The 20,421-nt window shown below is 42.7% G+C and overlaps 2 protein-coding genes and 1 long non-coding RNA gene across 21 annotated transcripts in view; 2 read left to right on the forward strand and 1 right to left on the reverse strand.

The window, feature by feature from the left end:
- Window positions 1–616: 616 nt before the first annotated feature.
- On the forward strand, window positions 617–5,123 carry LOC6524041 (protein deltex). The gene is made up of 4 exons (XM_002099874.4): window positions 617–1,486; window positions 2,105–3,364; window positions 3,425–3,567; window positions 3,628–5,123. The coding sequence occupies exons 1-4, from the start codon at window positions 995–997 to the stop codon at window positions 3,926–3,928; spliced, it is 2,196 nt and encodes a 731-aa protein (XP_002099910.1). The 5' UTR covers window positions 617–994; the 3' UTR covers window positions 3,929–5,123.
- A 2,204-nt stretch (window positions 5,124–7,327) lies between these two features.
- LOC6524042 (microtubule-associated protein futsch) overlaps window positions 7,328–20,421 on the forward strand; it is a 40,679-nt gene continuing 27,585 nt past the window's right edge. For 3 of the 19 annotated variants that reach the window (XM_043206839.1, XM_043206840.1, XM_043206838.1), the window contains exons 1-3: window positions 7,481–7,828; window positions 11,056–11,123; window positions 19,879–20,266. In XM_043206839.1, coding sequence (XP_043062774.1) covers window positions 11,067–11,123; window positions 19,879–20,266 — 445 coding nt within the window. In that variant the 5' untranslated portion in view covers window positions 7,481–7,828; window positions 11,056–11,066. Of the gene's footprint in view, window positions 7,829–11,055; window positions 11,124–14,116; window positions 14,472–19,878; window positions 20,267–20,421 lie in introns of those variants that run through there. The other 16 variants (XM_039376238.1, XM_039376241.1, XM_039376249.1 and 13 more) reach the window with 12 other exon arrangements.
- Window positions 19,116–19,902, reverse strand: LOC120321968. Its single transcript, XR_005561713.1, has 2 exons — window positions 19,831–19,902; window positions 19,116–19,768 (listed from the first exon to the last, which is right to left on the reverse strand). It is a non-coding gene; the product is annotated as an uncharacterized LOC120321968 (long non-coding RNA).

Consider the following 20,421-nt stretch of genomic DNA (forward strand, 5'->3'; position numbering starts at 1 on the left):
GAACTTTTAAGAATATGTCAACACTGAATATGAAGTCAGAACATGTTGCCAGATACCATTCGATTAAATTGAAAATTATATTTCGATCATTCCAACTTATCGTGGACATAAGCCGCTTGAGTGATCGTCGAAGCTGAGACATGCTCCTTTTTGGGGAAGTTACAATTTTTTTCAAAGTGACCGAGTTGAAATTACTGAAAATCATTCAAGAAAATACCAAAAAGCAAGAAGTACTTGAAACAGCCAGTGCTGAAAGTCGAATCGTTGGAAAAAAGTAGCTATAATTTTCCAAAATATAACAAATGCAATAACAAATATTAAAGTAAATATTAATTTAAATCCTTTCCAGTTTAAAGGTTATTTTTGCGGTACTAACATTACATAACATTAACCTAATAAGTAGTAGAATACGGAATTAAATTATACATTTATAAATAAACTCAAACATAATCACTAAACATAGCATATATTTCTATTGAAGTGCAAGACAAGGATTAAATATATGGAAAGAATAGCTACTTCTAGCTAGAAACCAGTCAAGCCATCCCTGAAACTACCGAATCCAACTGGTGGCTGCATATGCAGTGCGGTATTTTCACCTGTCTATATTTAGCCATTTTCCGCTGTTGTCTCTCACCAACTCGCTGCCCAAAAAAAAATAAATTTCCTGCCTGCGCTTGCGCTAAATGCTAGAAAAACCGTTTTTACCGTCAAACGCGAATTCTTGAGCCGCACGTTAACTAAACCGAGTGACTTGAGAACCAAAACGAAAAGAACGGGAAAATGGAAGCCAGGGAAAATCAGGGCTAACTAACGCTGGCAGCGGGGCCACCATTTTTAATTTCTTTGTTTATTTTGTGCCCATCTTCGCGAGCGAGCGAGACAGCGCCATAGAGAGAAGGAGAGAGAAGTGAGTGCAGGAGGAGTTGGATATGGAAATGGGTATGGAAATGGCAATGGACTTACGCCAGGGATAACGGACCAATTCCAAGCAATGGCCAGCAGCGCCGGAAGTGCGGCATCCGGATCCGTCGTTTCCGATGGCGGTGGAAACAGCGCCTTCAGTTGTGCCACCATGCCAATGTCCACCGCCGGATCCGGTGGTCCGCCCGTGAACCACGCCCACGCCGTCTGCGTGTGGGAGTTCGAGTCGCGTGGCGGCAAATGGCTGCCCTATTCCCCGGCGGTGTCGCAGCACCTGGAACGCGCCCACGCCAAGAAACTGACGCGCGTCATGCTAAGCGATGCGGATCCCAGCCTGGAGCAGTACTACGTCAACGTCCGCACCATGACCCAGGAATCGGAGGCCGAGACGGCCGGCTCCGGTCTGCTGACCATCGGCGTGCGCCGCATGTTCTACGCCCCCAGCTCGCCGGCGGGCAAGGGCACCAAGTGGGAGTGGTCGGGCGGCAGTGCCGATAGCAACAACGACTGGCGGCCCTACAACATGCACGTCCAGTGCATCATCGAGGACGCCTGGGCGAGAGTAAGTGCCAGTTGCCCAGTGACAGTTTTCCTATTCGCAGTCCAGTTGGAATTTTAATTTGCTCAAGAAATCCCGCCAGTTGAGTCCATCAGGAATCTTTAAAGACTGTGTGTGTTTGTCTTTTGAGATGCTCAACAATTCGCGAAGGATGCATAATTCGGCGAAGTGTACATTGGTGTTTAATATTACACATTTCCCACAGTTCCACAGTTCATATCTCAGCCAAAAAACGTAGTAGATGATAATATTGCACCTTTCTGGTTTCTAGATTTTCACACAAACAAATGTGCATTTAAATATTTTTATTTAAGTGAAATTTAAAATTTTTCAAATTTTAATTTTTTGCAAGGGGTGTCATTATCAAAATTGTAAAAAATTAAAAAAAAATTTTTTTTTTTCACTTTTGTAAAATTTTGAATACAGAATCTTTCTGCTTTAAAAATAAAGACTAGCAAAAGCAGCCGCTGGAGATTTGGCTGAGTTATGATAATATAATCCACTTTTTAGGGGCTTTTTTATATCTTCAAGATTTCTTTTATCCGCATTAATTCCAACTGCAACTGCATACTATAACGTCAAGCACAGATTCGAACTAAACATATTTCTACTCCCTCGCAGGGCGAACAAACCTTGGACCTGTGCAACACCCACATCGGCCTGCCCTACACCATCAACTTTTGCAATCTCACCCAGCTGCGCCAACCCAGCGGACCCATGCGCAGCATCCGGCGAACCCAGCAGGCGCCGTATCCCTTGGTGAAGCTGACGCCGCAGCAGGCCAACCAACTCAAGTCGAATTCCGCCAGCGCGAGCAGCCAGTACAACACACTGCCCAAACTGGGCGACACCAAGAGTCTGCACAGAGTGCCAATGACCAGGCAGCAACATCCACTGCCCACCAGCCATCAAGTGCAGCAGCAGCAGCACCAGCAGCATCAGCAGCATCAGCAACAGCAGCAGCAACATCATCACCAGCAACAGCAACATCAGCTGCAGCACCATCAAATCCATCATCAGACGGCGCCCAGGAAGCCGCCCAAGAAGCACAGCGAGATCTCGACCACCAATCTGCGCCAGATTCTCAACAACCTAAACATCTTCAGCAGCAGCACCAAGCACTCGAACATGGCGACGGCGACCAGTGCCAGTTCGTCCTCCTCATCGGCATCCCTGCACCATGCCAATCACCTGTCGCATGCCCACTTCTCGCACGCCAAGAACATGCTGACTGCCTCGATGAACAGTCATCATAGTCGCTGCTCGGAGGGATCGCTGCAGTCGCAAAGGAGCAGCCGGATGGGCTCGCATCGCTCGAGATCGAGGACGCGAACCTCGGACACGGATACGAACAGTGTGAAATCGCATCGGCGGAGACCCAGTGTGGACACCGTGTCCACTTACCTCAGCCACGAGAGCAAGGAGAGTCTGCGCAGCAGGAACTTTGCCATTTCGGTCAATGATCTGCTAGACTGCTCGCTCGGAAGCGATGAGGTTTTTGTGCCCTCGCTGCCGCCATCGTCGCTGGGCGAAAGAGCACCGGTGCCGCCGCCATTGCCACTGCATCCGCGACAGCAACAGCAGCAGCAACAACAGCAGCAACAGCTGCAGATGCAGCAGCAACAACAGGCGCAGCAGCAGCAGCAGCAATCAATCGCCGGTTCGATTGTGGGCGTGGACCCGGCCAGCGATATGATATCGCGATTTGTGAAGGTGGTGGAGCCACCGCTGTGGCCCAATGCCCAACCGTGTCCCATGTGCATGGAGGAGCTGGTGCACTCCGCCCAGAATCCGGCCATTTCGCTGAGTCGCTGCCAGCATCTCATGCATTTGCAGTGCCTCAACGGGATGATAATTGCCCAGCAAAACGAAATGAACAAGGTGAGCGGAAAATACGATGTCAATTAGAAAGAGAAAGCTTACAATAATTCTTCGCCGTAGAACCTCTTCATCGAGTGCCCAGTATGCGGAATCGTTTACGGGGAGAAGGTGGGCAATCAGCCCATAGGCAGCATGTCATGGAGCATTATCAGCAAGAATCTGCCAGGACACGAGGGTCAGAACACCATACAGATTGTCTACGAGTAAGTGTGATTGCATGTGGCCTCTGAGCAATCACTTATAATCGCTCTTTTGCATTACAGCATTGCATCGGGCCTACAGACAGAGGAGCATCCGCATCCAGGTCGTGCCTTCTTTGCCGTGGGATTCCCGCGGATCTGCTACTTGCCGGATTGCCCGCTGGGGCGAAAGGTGCTGCGCTTCCTTAAGATTGCCTTCGACCGTCGGCTGCTATTCTCGATCGGACGATCGGTAACCACCGGACGCGAGGATGTGGTGATCTGGAACAGTGTGGATCACAAGACGCAGTTCAATATGTTTCCGGATCCCACATATCTGCAGCGAACCATGCAGCAGCTGGTGCACCTGGGCGTGACGGATTAAGGAAGTCCCGTTTCCATCCAGTAGAACCGTCAACAACCAACCACCCACCACCCACCGAAGCTTCCATGATAACCGAAACCCTCACCTCGATCATTCTCTTCCATTTGTCGATAAGTTACTTTCTACATAATCTCAGTGTGTGTGCAATCCTCGTTTACTATGATATATTTTTTTTATAGATATATTGTAATAGCGTTCGAGCTGCTCGAACCCTAAACAACAGCAAACCACAATTGCAATTGTAGCTTCCTTTCCGCTCTTCCAATTCGTATTTGTACGCACTTACCCAATAAGTTAGTTAGCATGTAGTTGTAGTTCCCAAGAGAATCTTGACCCAAGACACCTACTAGTATTAGGCATTATTATCATTAACCTGAATCCTGATTCTTGATTCTTGATTTTTGATTCTTGATTCCTGATTTGATTCAAGACACGCCACGCCACGCCATCCCTCAAACAAACGAGTGTAAGCTGTGTGCCAAAACCGTAGCGCTCCCATTAATAGGATATGTATATTGTTGATATAGACAACTATAACCATCGCCCAGCTCTCCATCTCCATCTCTCTCGGTTTCGAATACATCTCTTTTGCCAGCTCTATGTTGTAGACCTTCTTTAGATCGTAGAATGCTATAGGAATAATAGTGTTTTGAGAGCGGAGATGGAGTTGGGTAAATTCGAAAGACTTGTCTTGGCCATTTAATCTCTTCCATTCAGCGAATTTGATGTGATTTTAATTTGAATTATCCATTACTAAAAAAAGAGCATGTAGGAAGCATAGTTTTAACTCAGCCAGATATTCCATTACGCACATACATACATACATATACACAAACATATTTTAAACATAGACATAACAATAATTTTTTTTAATCGAATCCCTTGCACACATTTGATGAATTGTTGCTTTCATATTGATATCATCGAACATCGAACTATCGTATACATCGCCAATATATAGCATATATAGCATATAGTATGTAGAGATCGTACGGACAGCTAGCGGCTCTTGTTCGCGCCACCATATTTGATATGATATGATTTTACTAAGTTGTATTTAGCACTGATTAGTTATTAGAGTTCATTGCGATTATTCCACAACAACAAATTCCACACCATATATTACGTATATACATATATACAGTACATTTATATATAGTTCTAATAAAGTAACTCCATTCATGTTCAATTGAAATCATTCACTTGGGTTCTTTTAAGTTATATTATTCACTCTATTATTCCATGCTGATTGCAAACTATGTATGTATGTTGTTGCATCGCCTGTTTCTTACCAATGCAGTGCAGTGCAATTCAAATCAATCAGTTGACATTTTTGGTACTTCCAAGGTTCGTTTTCACTTACGATTGCCGTTTGGCTGTTTTCAGTTTTCGGTTTTCGATTTCAGTCGCCGCCGTGAATCACTTAAAATAAATTAATAAAAGACAACAAATCAGATGCATTTTTTGTCATTGTGCGGTGCTGTGCACCGAGTGCGTGATGTTGGCGATGTTGGTTAAGTTGCTCCGGGCCATTTAAGGCGCAGTGGCAACAAGTTGAAGACGTGTGTTGTCGCCAACTCGCCAAGTCGCCTCTTCAATTGCCTACGTGCTGACGTCAGGCAGGCGCAAGGACAGTGTCCAAAAGTGGCCAATAAAACGTGGCCCAGAGCGGCTTTCACTGCACCTCCAAGGGCGCTCTTCTTTCGGCCGCAGCTGTTCTTGTTGCAAGGCGTTAGTTTGGCATTAGCAGCATTTGGCCACGATTGCGATGTGAAAGGATCCTGCTGCAACTCAAAATGTTTAGATTGCTGTTGCTTTGGGTCTATTGCATGTTGTGCTTTAGGAAACCTTCATTAGTGTAACACATAAGACACTAAGAACAGATCTTAGGAAATTGAAATATCATAAAGTAGAGATCTGAAAACTGCTGCTCCTGCTGATGCGGCTGTTTTCCTTGTGCCACTTGCATAAGCAAATGTTTTCCTAGAATTTACAGCATTGCATGCGATTTTATGCGACTGGCAATGATCGCTGATCGTTGACATTCAACACACGCATTCAACCCGGCAGACAGAGACCGATATATGTGAAACGTGTGCCGGGGAAAGAGAGAGGTGACAACAAGTGCGTATCGATGATGATGAGATTGCTAATAAGGTGGTTTTGGCCAAAATAAAAAAGCCTGCTCCACTGACCCTGTGACATTCGCCTTTTTGTTATTTTTTTGTTGTTGTTTTTTGTTTTTTTGGGCCTCAGCCTCGTCCTGACCATTTTAATTTTTTGTGATAGACACTGGCATAAGGCCATCCGATCTGTCCCTCTTGTTCCAGTTTTATTTCCATTTCCTTCTAGAAGAAAACACCATTATCCTTTATTCTACTTTTACCATCAGATATACCGATATCTCTGCTTACTCAGCTTTAATAATAAAAAAAGCTATTACTTTGGCTAATTCTGTGCTACCTATAACCCAAAACCCACTAAAGTCTTGAGTTTTACAAGCCAACTTGATAACGTGATAAAAAAAGTCAAATTTGCACAAGAAATTCGTATTGGATTGCCATGGCAAACTCTCATAAGAAAAATATGCAATGGGTTTGGCAGCCATTGACTTTGTTCCTGTTTATGTTCTTTCCCTTTTTTTGTTTTTTTTTGGATTCTGGTTCCTGTCTTTCCACTATACCCCTCCCACTTGCACACCCAGTGGTCATTAGTCATGCAAATGAGCTGGGATTATCAAGTTCTGTCTTTGGCTCTCTCGCTCGCTCTCACTTTCCTTATCTCTCAGGATCAGCTGACGGAGAGAGATATGTATATGCACTCGGAGAAACACCTTAAATAGTACTAAACACTAAACACTAAATACTAAATAATACTAAATACTTAATACTAAATAATACTAAATAATTCCGAAATATATGCGCCCTTCTCTGCGCTTCTCAAAAGTCCTACATAAGCAAACAACTTTTTTGAAGTTTTTTTTTTAAATACTAATTGTGAGTGAGTGGTACAGTGATTTTATGTGGCAGCAGAGGATACCAATAATGTGATTTCGACCTACTGGAGGAAGTGCTACAACCAGCTGTGAGCTCTGACGTGGAAAGAGCTTGAGGAAAGGGGTGAGTAGGGTGGCAAAAAATGCCACTATTGCAGTTCTCTGATTATGCTCTGCATTTACTAAGACGCGCTTAAAGCCCAGTTTCAGAGTTATCTTGCCCTTTTCTTTGGGTATACGTGTACTTCCTAGTTATCGTAATTCGTATTACCATTTTCCTTAAGTGTAGAGAGCGTTGCAGTGGCAGTGGCGTCGACGCCAGCGTTTTTGGGCGGCCGCGAGAGCCAGCGCCTAAATGCGGCAACAACAGCGGCTTGCAATCAGTCAAGAGCCTCCACTCGTGCCAGCCGCATCATTCGCCACGCCCCTCAGCCCTCCGCCTCCCTTGGCTTGCCGCACAAACCCTACTTCGAACTCAATCGCTGTTGCGTTCCAAAACGAACGCTTTTCAAAGTGTTAACGATTTTTTTTTTTTTGTGGCAGGACACTGCTCTTCGTGTTTTACTTTTGTTGAAATAAGTATATTTGTTTTAAACCAAACGTATTTGAGTTATTAGTCGCAACGTTCAACAAATAAACCGCAAATCAATCAAACAATCGGCAGATTTGAAAAAAAAGTCAGCGCCCGCGTTTTTAACCGCGCGCAAGTCGCTGACAACTTTTCGCCGGTGAGGCAGCCGCAACTTGATCTTTCCGTAAATTAAACTATTTACTGTTTAAATAATTGCCAAGTACACGAAAATACACAAACGTTGCTGCTCGTTGTCGCGTCGTCTAAAATTACAAAGGCCTCCAAGTCGACGTCTTTCTCTGATAATAAACTTAAAAAACAGCAGCAGCAACAGGTGAGTACAATTGCACAAGTAGTACTGACTTGGTACATGTATACACATATATAAATATCTAATCTATATATATATATATATATACACATATATATACTGGGCAACAGAGGCCCAAGATTGACTACAATGTTGGGGAGGAATTCTAACAGTTTTGCGGTGATTTCTGCGGTTTACCTGCCGCCTGGCGCCACCTAGCGGCATCGCAACACATTATTATGCCTGCATGACACTGATTAAGAAGGGCTTAATAATTTAATTATACGTAATTTAATTTCAAAGAAACTGTAAGTGGCTTAGGGTTATTCTTTTTAATTATAATGTCATGCTGCCATTTGTATGGCTTTGCTTTGAATTTGCATCTATGCCCATTTTATTAGCCATAAATCTTGACTTACCAAAATAACCGAGTGATTTTCGATAATAAAACGGTTTTTAATTGGCCAACAGCTAAATATGACGGTTTCGTTTTGCCGTTTTGGTAATTCATGAATTTTATGAGATCGCCAATCGGCATTCGTAGGGCATTGGCCACACGCCAACCCACGCGATTTGCATAAGGTACGGCGACACACGGATCGTGATAAAAAGTGTATCTTTTGGTCCGGCAGACATGTCTTTATTGGACCACTGTTTTGATGGATGACCCATAAACGCGTTAAATGGTTGTTCGTCTGACGTCCGAAAGGCTTTGATTTGTGTTGTATTTAAATTGTTATCGTAAATGGGGCGGATTTGGATTATAGGCTAACATAGGCTAGCAATTGCTGTAGTTTTTGAAATCCAACTTTTTTTTTATATATATGTATAAAGAAATTTATATTGTGTGCACCCACTGGATCAATCAGTTAAATGCATTCCGACATATTTGAGCAGAGGAGGTGGCTAACTTGACCAAAATCCCCACCGATCGCGCAAGGTGCTCTCTTTCATGCTGGCTCAGTTTTCAAGTTCAATTGCTCGACTCAATGGGGCTCTGTTTGCCCAATTGTGGTTTTGAACTTGTTTGGCTTTTGCCCGAGCTTTTTCCCGGCAATGCCGCAAACCCCCCATCCCCACGCCCCTTTCAATGGACTGCCAATTGACCGAGCCCGTTGATGCTAACCAAAAGCGAAGCCAAAATGTTGCGGCCGCGCTAATCAAGCTTGCAACTCGAATGCACAGCAAGAAAATGTACTTGTTTAACTATTTAAAATATGTAAATTAAATTTTTAAGATTTAGTTGGTAGTAGATTTAGTTATTCGTATTTATTTATTATGAGTTGAAATCTGAGTGGAGGGCTTAGAATATGCAGACTACTTAGAAACTTCAGTTTTGTTGCGTGCAATGGTGGATGCACTTGACTGTTTTTGTTTTTTTTTGTTATTTGTTTTTCGTTTGGCGTTTCTAGTTTTGTATTAAATGTACATGTATATGTGCAGCTGCTGTCCATGTTTGAAGTTGGCCATTTACGGGGGAAATGTCACAGTGACTCTGACCGATTCTGGGCTATTCTATGCGATTCCTAATCTATATATATATATATATATACACATATATATACTGGGCAACAGAGGCCCAAGATTGACTACAATGTTGGGGAGGAATTCTAACAGTTTTGCGGTGATTTCTGCGGTTTACCTGCCGCCTGGCGCCACCTAGCGGCATCGCAACACATTATTATGCCTGCATGACACTGATTAAGAAGGGCTTAATAATTTAATTATACGTAATTTAATTTCAAAGAAACTGTAAGTGGCTTAGGGTTATTCTTTTTAATTATAATGTCATGCTGCCATTTGTATGGCTTTGCTTTGAATTTGCATCTATGCCCATTTTATTAGCCATAAATCTTGACTTACCAAAATAACCGAGTGATTTTCGATAATAAAACGGTTTTTAATTGGCCAACAGCTAAATATGACGGTTTCGTTTTGCCGTTTTGGTAATTCATGAATTTTATGAGATCGCCAATCGGCATTCGTAGGGCATTGGCCACACGCCAACCCACGCGATTTGCATAAGGTACGGCGACACACGGATCGTGATAAAAAGTGTATCTTTTGGTCCGGCAGACATGTCTTTATTGGACCACTGTTTTGATGGATGACCCATAAACGCGTTAAATGGTTGTTCGTCTGACGTCCGAAAGGCTTTGATTTGTGTTGTATTTAAATTGTTATCGTAAATGGGGCGGATTTGGATTATAGGCTAACATAGGCTAGCAATTGCTGTAGTTTTTGAAATCCAACTTTTTTTTTATATATATGTATAAAGAAATTTATATTGTGTGCACCCACTGGATCAATCAGTTAAATGCATTCCGACATATTTGAGCAGAGGAGGTGGCTAACTTGACCAAAATCCCCACCGATCGCGCAAGGTGCTCTCTTTCATGCTGGCTCAGTTTTCAAGTTCAATTGCTCGACTCAATGGGGCTCTGTTTGCCCAATTGTGGTTTTGAACTTGTTTGGCTTTTGCCCGAGCTTTTTCCCGGCAATGCCGCAAACCCCCCATCCCCACGCCCCTTTCAATGGACTGCCAATTGACCGAGCCCGTTGATGCTAACCAAAAGCGAAGCCAAAATGTTGCGGCCGCGCTAATCAAGCTTGCAACTCGAATGCACAGCAAGAAAATGTACTTGTTTAACTATTTAAAATATGTAAATTAAATTTTTAAGATTTAGTTGGTAGTAGATTTAGTTATTCGTATTTATTTATTATGAGTTGAAATCTGAGTGGAGGGCTTAGAATATGCAGACTACTTAGAAACTTCAGTTTTGTTGCGTGCAATGGTGGATGCACTTGACTGTTTTTGTTTTTTTTTGTTATTTGTTTTTCGTTTGGCGTTTCTAGTTTTGTATTAAATGTACATGTATATGTGCAGCTGCTGTCCATGTTTGAAGTTGGCCATTTACGGGGGAAATGTCACAGTGACTCTGACCGATTCTGGGCTATTCTATGCGATTCCGATTCTGGCTCGCCTCGTCCGCAGTGATCACCCATAACACTGCTCATGATCGATGGCAACCGATATTGCTCGGTAAACTTGCCGTGCCCCGGGCGGTAGCGACAAATTATAATCATCAAATCAAATAAATCAACATGAGAAATGTGCAGCGAAATAATTGCATCATCAGCTAAAACGAACAATCTTTGGCCAGCTTCTATGGGTATTAATCCTATGTCCGATCTGTACTATCTGCTAATATAATTATATTTATTTGTATTTGTTTGCGTCTACTTTTCAGCCATCCCTGCCATGGAGGTGGAATGCGATCTGGGTGATATTCAAAACGAGGAATTGCTGAGGAAAATGGTATGTATTTTGGGGAATGTTCTTAGCTAGTGCTAGTGTGGTCCTCTTGCGGCATTAAAATCAATAAAAATAAGCTGTATTGCAGCTCGATTGTATGCCTGTTCATTGCCTCTTTGACGGACTCGTGTCCCCGTTCCCAGCTCAATGCCAATGGCCAATGGCCAATGGCATTGCCTTTAAAGCCCTGCTTTTTTCCCCAGACGATAATTTCGAGAACTGGCCAGAAGCGATCCAGACCATCCATGGCCAGAGATTCACTCACTCACTCACTCGGTTAGTCAGTCCGAGTCTAAACCCAACCCAGTTCAACCTGGCCAAATTGGGTCATCTATGGGGTTGCTCACTGTAGCTCACTTGGCCGCGTGGGCCGCTAGTCGCTGACTTGGCACAGACATTCGCAATAATCGTTAAAAAGTCGTTAGAAGAGTCAATGGAAAAACGATGACGACGTCGCATCGGGGATCTGTCCAAATAAATGATGATCCATCCATCTGCATAAGTGGGAAATAGCAGTTGAGAGAAAGATGGACTAGTTTCTCAAGCGAAACATGGATTACTTTTTAAACAAAAAGTATAATAATATTAAATTAAATTTTAAAGTGAAAAAACTTTCCATGAAAACAAGCAATAGGAAAAACAGAGAGTTTAAGAACACGTTTGATTGCATATGGTTAGGAACCTCGAACTAAACACATTCTTTGGCCACTAAAGTTTTCAGATCATAATGTTATTATATGCTTAATAATACCGTGTATGATCCTGCGTGTTTGACCATTATATCATACCTTTATAGAGGGTATAAGACAATAACAGACCAGGCGAAAGAAGAAGCAGCAGCAGACGAGCGATAGCCCACGCAGTCGGTGTTGAGAAACAGAGAAAGAGAAAGAAAGGTGGCATCATATATGGAGAGGGAGAGATAGAACCAGAGAGCGAGAGAGAGAGAGAGAGCGAGAGGGAAAGAGACAAATTGGGAGGCTGTGCGACTGCGCTGCAACTGCGACGGACGCTGATAAAAAGCCTGCGATGATGACTCATTGGCCATGAATCAATTTCAGCTTTGGCCTCTGAGCCCGCTGACCGCTGATGGCCTCCATACCCCCCTCCCCCCTTGTGTCAAGCCAGCTATCTATGCTCCTTCCTCCTTAACCAGGGATGGTCATTTCTTTTGCTCTATCATCTTTGGTATTGCTAAAATGTAATATCAGCTTGTCAGCGTCAGCAGTCACTTGTTTAATCAAATAACATTAATTTAACTCACATTAATATGTCCGTTTACAATGCTGTATAAATTAATTAAATGGTGTCTGTCTTTCGTGGAGATAACAAATTTCAGAGGTGTAAAGACAACACCTGAAATGTCATTGAGAATAGCAATCAATAGCGCACGATGATTTCTCAGAAAATTTTATCAAATTTTCGCCAATTTATAAACACTTTCTTATCTAATCAAATGAAATTTATTTGAATTTAACGAGCAAAGCTCCTGCAAACACAGTATTTGCTATAAATTCATAAATATTTATTCAAACGAATCGAGTGCTAATAAAGTTCGCATATTAAAATCTTCAGGATAGTGTGTGCATCCCTGGGCGCTCAGATCTCAGAATCTCAGTATGAAACGAAACCCCAGAAAGCGGCGTTGGTTGGCCACGATCTGAGTTTCTTGGCCATGAGGCGATTCAATTCAGCTTCGAGTCCCCGAGTTCGAGTTCGATTCGAGTCAATTCGATTCGTTACAGGCGCGAGTCAAAAAATCGCGTGGGTCGCCAGCCGTCGACTGTTGAATAAATCAGTGAATTGGCACACATGGAGTAACAAAAAAAAAGTAATGTAAAAAACATAAATAAAACACCCGCGTATGGCAAATGGCCAAATGCAGCAAGTGGCCAATGGTCACTGATCGCTGTGGACAGTGGGCCACAAATGGCGGACCGACCGGTGGACAGTGCGGCAAATTAGAACGACCGTCTAGTCACGACGTCTGCGTCTCTGTCTCTATCTCTGTCTGCGTCTGCGCAACGTCTGCGCCAACGTCGATGAGTAATTTTTGGGGCCCGTTGGAAATTGTACAAATACAAATCATAGCGATTCAGTGGGAATGGTGGGCGCCAGCAGCTCGAGTGTTTTCCAAAAATGCTGAAAATAGTTTTGAGCCAGCCACACACACACATGGTTGGGCTAAAGGTGTTTATTAACATATTGCAACAATGACACCCACCTCCGGCCGACGAACGAGTGATTTATTATTGTCGATCCGCACGGACACGGATTCTTTGCACAAAAGTCCGAAATTGAACACGTTTCAATGCAATCGCAACGGATGAGCAATGTTTGGAGCAAATTCTACTTACATTTTTACAAAAGGAACGTAAGAGGGCCAACAACTGTAAATTTCCCATAAACCAATAAGAAAAGAGGCACTTTTCGGTTTGAAATTTCAACATTTTTCAAAATGTTTAATTTTCAAGATTGTGACCCAAGACGCATCTTCTGGATGTCATAACTTTGCTGATTTTAGTCCGATTTCCATATGGCATACCTCAAAATTGTTGCAATGTAATTACATTTAATTACGTCTAAAAGTCTACAATACAATATAAAATTGCATTTTTTTGATAGATTTTGTCAATTTTTATGGAGTAACCCCTTTAAAAATAATAAAAAAATTTTCTAAAATTTTTTAACTAGCTTATGAAACTAGCTGTTTGTATTTAATGAGCCGAGTTGCAGAAGGTATTACAATCCATGATACGATAATTTTTCACCAAGCTATGAGTTGGTAATTGCTGGTTTGGTGACTGCTGAATATAGAGATTATAGCATTTCGCCTGCCAGCCCGCCTGATTTGCCCCACTGTGCGGTTGGGCGGTCGCGTCATCTTCGTATTCGTCGCTTTTTCGTATTCGGTCATATCTCGGCTCGCTGCCGGCGTCGCCGTCGACGTTTAAGCGGCAGCGGCCACTTTAGGCGGCTTTGATTCTGATTGGAAACTTCAGTCTGATTTTGGTGCTCGATCGATTGCAACGTGCCGACGCTCCGTGAAAAAGAACCTACCAATATCTACCAAACCATCCAAGCGACAACAGTCAGCGACGATCGTCTTTTTTTTTTAAACACACTTCTAGTTATTTGTTAATCGCACGAAAGTAAAAAGTATACAAAAAGAGAGAAACCTACAGGATTAGTCACACCAAGTGTTTTTTTGACGTGCTTTTTTGCCGGTGCAACAACAACTCAACCGTACAGAATCTCCAATAAGAACAGCACAGCGTCAGCAAGGAGAGGAATTCCGGAATCAAAAAATAAATCAAAAAGAAACGGAATACCCATTCTTTTTTACCTGAGGTAATTCCCTGTCATTTCGACCAGAATATGGGCACTAAAACGTAAAAGAAGCTGCCAACAAGAGGTCGTAAAGCCATCTCTTTCACCCCCTCAAGCACCGTCCCTTTCCCTTACCCCCTTAACGTCTTCGCATAACATTCACACTTTCGCACAGTTTTAGCTTCACCTTTTTCCCAGTCTTTGCATAACAGTTAGTCGCTAACTGTAGCTATATCTGTACATCTGTAAGATACAGTCATCGTTGGCCATAATGCAAATGCTACAGTAGGATATAGCCAACTTGGGGCTAAACAAGTTGGCCCAAGACACCCACCGCCACAATTTATTATTTAACAGCACAATCGATAGTGACGCGTAATTGCGGTGGTAAAAATCCATTGCAGACCATCTTGTTGCGTGGGAAATTGTCCGTTGCCATTTTTTGCGGTCCTTGAAGACCTATTTTTAATTCAGCAAATTGCAAATTCATTGATTTGAGCCACTTGGTATCGTTGAATGCCACCCAAAAGTGTGTATAGTTTGGCAATTAACACTCAAAGTGTCTAATACAAAGACAAAATAAACGACGCCTGCCAATTAGCGGGGGCTACCTGTACCTGTTTATACCACCTATTTATGTATCTCTGGCTGTATCTTTAACTGCGCCAAGTGGCTTGTAAACAAACAAACGGATCTTATCGGGGAATTAGTGCTCAGTTTGTAGGTTTTCGTCGCCAGTTGATCGAAGATCGTAGAACTAGAACAGCTGACAAGGGCGGGGGCGTTGGTGGGGGTGTGGCGGGGGCGTGATCAAATAGAAAGAGTTAAGAGTTACGCTAAGAGAGATACATATATAAATGTACGTACTGTATGCATATGCTAATCGGGAGTGTATCTAATTACTGGCGAACAAGTTTACACCGCCGTGGGCCGTCGGCCTTGGCAACCAACTGTTCTACGCTCTTACGCTTTTCCACTTTTTCACTTTTCCACCTTTCCACTCACGAAACCAGATCACAGCCAAAAGGGATTTATTTTTCGGGGAGCGGGGCTTCGGCCGTAATTAGCCATGGTAATTGCACCCATTGTCGGTGATAGAAGTTTCGATAAATCTTCGACGTTCACAATATGCAAAACCATATTGCGCTATATCCACCGGGAAAATCTTCTTTCTCTATAAGGCAGGTTGCGCTCTTCGAGAAACCAACATCTGTTGCTCCAAGGTTCTAATAACTCTCAAATTCATACTATTTAACTGGGAATTTCAATTCTTAGCAAAATATCGTTTGTTTAAAGCATGGAATTCAGGCGCTATGGCATCCAATGTCAATCATATGATCTCGAGACAAAAGACGGCTTCAAATTAGGCAAACTATAATTTGAGAAAACAGTGCAAATGGCTTTCCGGCCAGCGAAACAAAAAACTCCACCTGCACTAATGACTGTGGCTCCGATAATTGTCTGGAATATATATATGTACATATTTACATATATATGTATATACATGTATCTACACTCTATGCATAATTCCGCTTTCGTATATGTATGATATCATATTGGGCTTAAGATTTATACTATTTGTTTGTTTTTGTTGCTGTACCCCACCGATTTGGTGACGATTGTCGGCTATATATCACCTATGGATCCAAGCTTGCATTATAATTTCCCACACGCTTAACCATTTGACAGCTGTCCATCGATCAAAAAGCCGCGAGACCCAAAAACCAAAAGATTGAGTTATTTTTTCACGTTTTCCCATGGCACAAACAGTGAAGACCGGCTAATGTACGTCCAGTTCTCGTTGGTCTTTTTTCTGTAATTTTTTTTATTTTTGTATGCAAGCGACGGCCCACGAAAGTGCTCCACTTTCAGAACTGCGGCTGTGGCTGTGTTGTGGCTTTATAGTGCCATGTTTTATTCACCTGGGGCGATGTCATACCCAAAATAAGAGGCAAACAATTAACAGCGATACCGAAAACACAAATAAGTCCACGAAAGCAAACATAAACATGTTTTTTTTATTTTTTGTACCGCTCGCTGCCTTCGTCAACCGAAAATGACACAATTCAAATTATTGTAGACTTTATATTCTATATTCTATATTCTCGATTCTAGATTCTTGATTCGCAATTGGGCGTACGGACAGTGGCAATTGGGTCACTTTAATATGCATATGCACAGTAAGATACACACAGTACAGATTGAAGGGGAATCGGAATTGAAGCGAAATTGAAATCGAATTCGAAATTGCCATAAAAATACACACAGCAAGTGACGGCAATTAACGCCGGCAGCAAAGTGCAAAGCAATTTTGTTTAGCTCATTGTAGAGCTTTACGCTCCCTGGTACCTAAAAAAGTACTATTCACGGTAGTATTATCAGTATTATTAACGTGAAGATGATTATCATGAATTGGTAAACATAAGCTGCTTCAAATGTACATACATATGTAGAATTGGGTTTATATATATTTTATTAAAATCGTTATATGAATTGTAAAGTAATCTTAAAAACAGTTTATGACAAGTCTCAAAATACCTGCATTCTTATGTTCTTTTTTTACTGATAAATATGGGAAGGTTCTTATCGACAGGGAAAGTAAAATATGTATTATTTTTAAACGCTTACTATCTGATATTTTTAGCAATATTTCGTGTCCTATCTCGATTGATGTGCATTGAATGGGGAAACATTAAGTTATGAGCTAATCGCAGCCAAGGTTTTTCTGTACAGTGGGCACCGGCTAAGTGGGATGGCTCCGCTGATCCCGCGACCTTCTCTTTCTCTCTTTTTTGATTTCCTCTCAATTAAGTTTAAATAAAGTTTAATTTCAATAACAACAAGATTTTTGTTTTGGTGCAAAAACAAAAAAAAAAAAAAGGAAAAAGTTGGAGGTCAACGTTGCTGACACGACAGCTTAATAAATGAAAAAACAAAAACAGCTAAGAAGCGAAAAAAAAAAACTTCAAAATAATTTATCAGCATTCGCACATCAACGAAATCTCGCACGTCACGTCATCAGAGAGGGACGGCGAGAGCGGACGCAGAGCGAGAGGCAAGAGCGGTCCATCCCATCAGTTGAAGTCTCAGTTGAAGTCGGCGTTGGCGTCGACGCCAACAGGTTGCCGCTGCCGACGTCGCTGCAGAGGTGCGAAATCAGCTTCTTCTTCTCGTCTTCTTCTCAGTTAACTGGTTATCGCGGCCCGGTACTTTTAGAAATTACGTCATTGCGGGCAGAGACAGGGGCTGAGGTACACTGGGAGAAACTAGTTCCGATTGAGAATTTGCAGAAAAATAATCACCAGCGTGGAACAGGTCATCTGTCGTCCGCAACCTAAAGCTCTTGTGATGAACTTTAAACCTTATAGAGGGAAATGCAAGTCAACAAAATAAGGCACTAAAACATTATATTTTTGTTTGTTATCTTAGAGCTCGCTAGTTTCTCTTCATACCACTATTTGGCTTAGAATGTAGAAACTTCAAAATTGTTTGCAGTGCACTCAGAGAGACGGAGTCTGCTGGCAGCGGCGCAAGCAGAGGCGACTTAAGACGCAGGTCTAGACTGCGACCACGCGACCAGTTCTTGAAAAAAATCACACACTGGCAAACAAGCAGGCAAGCAAACAAACAAATAGACGGAAACAACAACAAAGCAAAGTTGCAAACTTTTCGCACAACCCCACACACACACACACACACAACACACTTGGATATAGATGTATCTCTCATTTTGATTTCGTGCACTTTGTTTTATTTTGTCAATTCGAGTGAATCGGTTGATTTGGGCGAGTGAAAGCGCTGAAAGTAATGGCAGCGCCATCTGTCGTTCCGTTTTGTCAGAAAAGAAAGCACCAACTTCGCTATCAATCACTGTAGATGTGGATGTGGCTGCCACAAATATGAGATTTCGCTAATAACTAGAGAAACGACAGCAACCGTAAATCTCTGGCAAATGCTAGAAAGGTTGTTCATAACACTACAACTATTGGTCACCCGCTGTTCTAATTAAAACAAACTGCAATTTCGGTTGCAAACTGACCAGATGGTCATAAGAACTTTAAGATACCAAAGAGAAATGATATTTACAAAGTTATTAATGAGATTTTACCTATAAGCGTAAGAATTCCATTACAAATCTTTTATTTTCGAGTTTTATTTGGTTATAACTTTAGAGTTATTCATGATTCCACTTCCCAATTTGCTGTTATGCATCATAAATTTAATGCCTGCTCTTAGCTACTAAACTGCGAAATACTTATAATTATATTTCCCACCTCCTTCCCCCCTCTTCTATATGCAAATAGAGTTCCATCTGGTTGTAGGAAGTTTCCCATTTGCCTGTCGCATGGCCTCTGTTGGGCTAAAATTAAACAGTTAGCGAAGCCCCTTCACCCCCACTGACATCGAGGTGTCATTATTGTTAATACAAATGTTATTTGACATGTTTTTCCGCTATAGCCAAACTGGTCGTGTTGAGGTGAGGTGATATCACCGCTTCAACTTCACTCAATTTCTTTGCTAACTATATTTCGATCGCTTGCTCTCTCTTTCGCTCGCTTTGCCTCCCTCTCTCCCTCTTTAAAGTCTGCCACCTTTCTAGATTATTGTTTAAATAAATACGATCGTTTATGAGTCTTTGTTGAAGCCAATAGGATCCGCTATCGGTCAGTCGGAATTGTTCCATGTTTTATTTATAGGCTAAAACGTCAGCCCTCGAATTTGATTCGATTCTGATAACTGAATACCACTTGGGATTTCCGAGGAATAAGGGCGTAAATGTAGAGAATTCCCGTAAACTGAAATCGGATTTAGGCGGGTCTTATGCCTGTCATCGATTCCTTGTTTACTTTATGCTCTATTTTTATTAAAAGCCAATCTCTATCAATCATTTTGTTGGTCTGAATCATTCAATTTGTTACCCTTACGCTAATCCCAGCCATTTTTGGTCATCGGTTGCTTCTGCCATTGAAATCCGAGAACTTATTGGGGGCGGCATCTTTATCATCATCATCATGATCGTCGTTTCACCAGCTAGAAGCGGGCATTCGACTCGACTCCACTCGATTCGATTTCAGTCTATAAGGCAAGTGGCTGAGTCAGCCGATGGTGGTTGCATTTGTTGTGTTGGCTGACCGGCTGGCTGGCTAATTGTTAGTGGCCCGCGGGCGCCATAAAAGGCGATCCAAGCCGCTGGAAGCGACGAGCGTGGGCTCCCTGCACTCCACTTGGACTCCACTCGCAGGCACTCAACGCTGAGCACGAGTTCACTTGGCTTAATTGGCCCAAGGACGCGCCTATTTACCGAGATACCGAGTGATCTACATTGAAATAACACAAGTGCTGAGACTGCATATTATCGAGATACACTGAAATTAACCACCTTTTTATATATAACATTTGTAATGCTTTTTTTTCGTATCCTTTTCAGTGGCAGCAGTCCGAGGACAGCGAGCGCAAGAGGCAGATCCGATCGCATCTCTATAAGCTGCGCGAGTCGCGACTTTGCAACCTCTATAGGCACGAAACGGACCCAATGTCGGAGCCCAACGGAAACGGAAATGGCAACGTGAATACGCTGGCCGGATATGCAGGCAAGGATCCGCTGGCCACCAGCCACGGCGATGCCCTGCTCGACCAGAACTTCCAGAGCCTCAAGTCCAAGGAGGTGCGCGACTCGACCAGTCCCACCCATGAGCTGCGATTCCATTCGATGACGCTCAGCCAGCCGAATACCACCGGTTGGGATGTGCAGACCTCCTCGGAGGTCAGTCCGGATGGACGGGCCTATCGCACCGAAACTCTGGCCAAAACAGATGGTAAGTGCATATCCGTTTTTGCTTGGTGATAGCCCCTTTGTCTGGCTGGCACCAAAGCTGACCAAAAAAAAAATCAAAAGGAATTTGTTGGAAACTCACCGGCTATATGGACTTGTTGGCAAATGTTATTGGGTATATAGATAACGAATCGTATA

The sequence above is a fragment of the Drosophila yakuba genome, chromosome X (assembly GCF_016746365.2).
Source record: "Drosophila yakuba strain Tai18E2 chromosome X, Prin_Dyak_Tai18E2_2.1, whole genome shotgun sequence".
NCBI lineage: Eukaryota > Metazoa > Arthropoda > Insecta > Diptera > Drosophilidae > Drosophila > Drosophila yakuba.

Coding starts and splice junctions, on each gene's coding strand:
- LOC6524041 (XM_002099874.4), top strand. CDS start 995: ATGGCCAGCAGCGCCGGAAGTGCGGCATCCGGATCCGTCGTTTCCGAT. Junction 3,365..3,424: donor AGCAAAACGAAATGAACAAG/GTGAGCGGAAAA, acceptor TCTTCGCCGTAG/AACCTCTTCATCGAGTGCCC. Junction 3,568..3,627: donor ACCATACAGATTGTCTACGA/GTAAGTGTGATT, acceptor TTTGCATTACAG/CATTGCATCGGGCCTACAGA.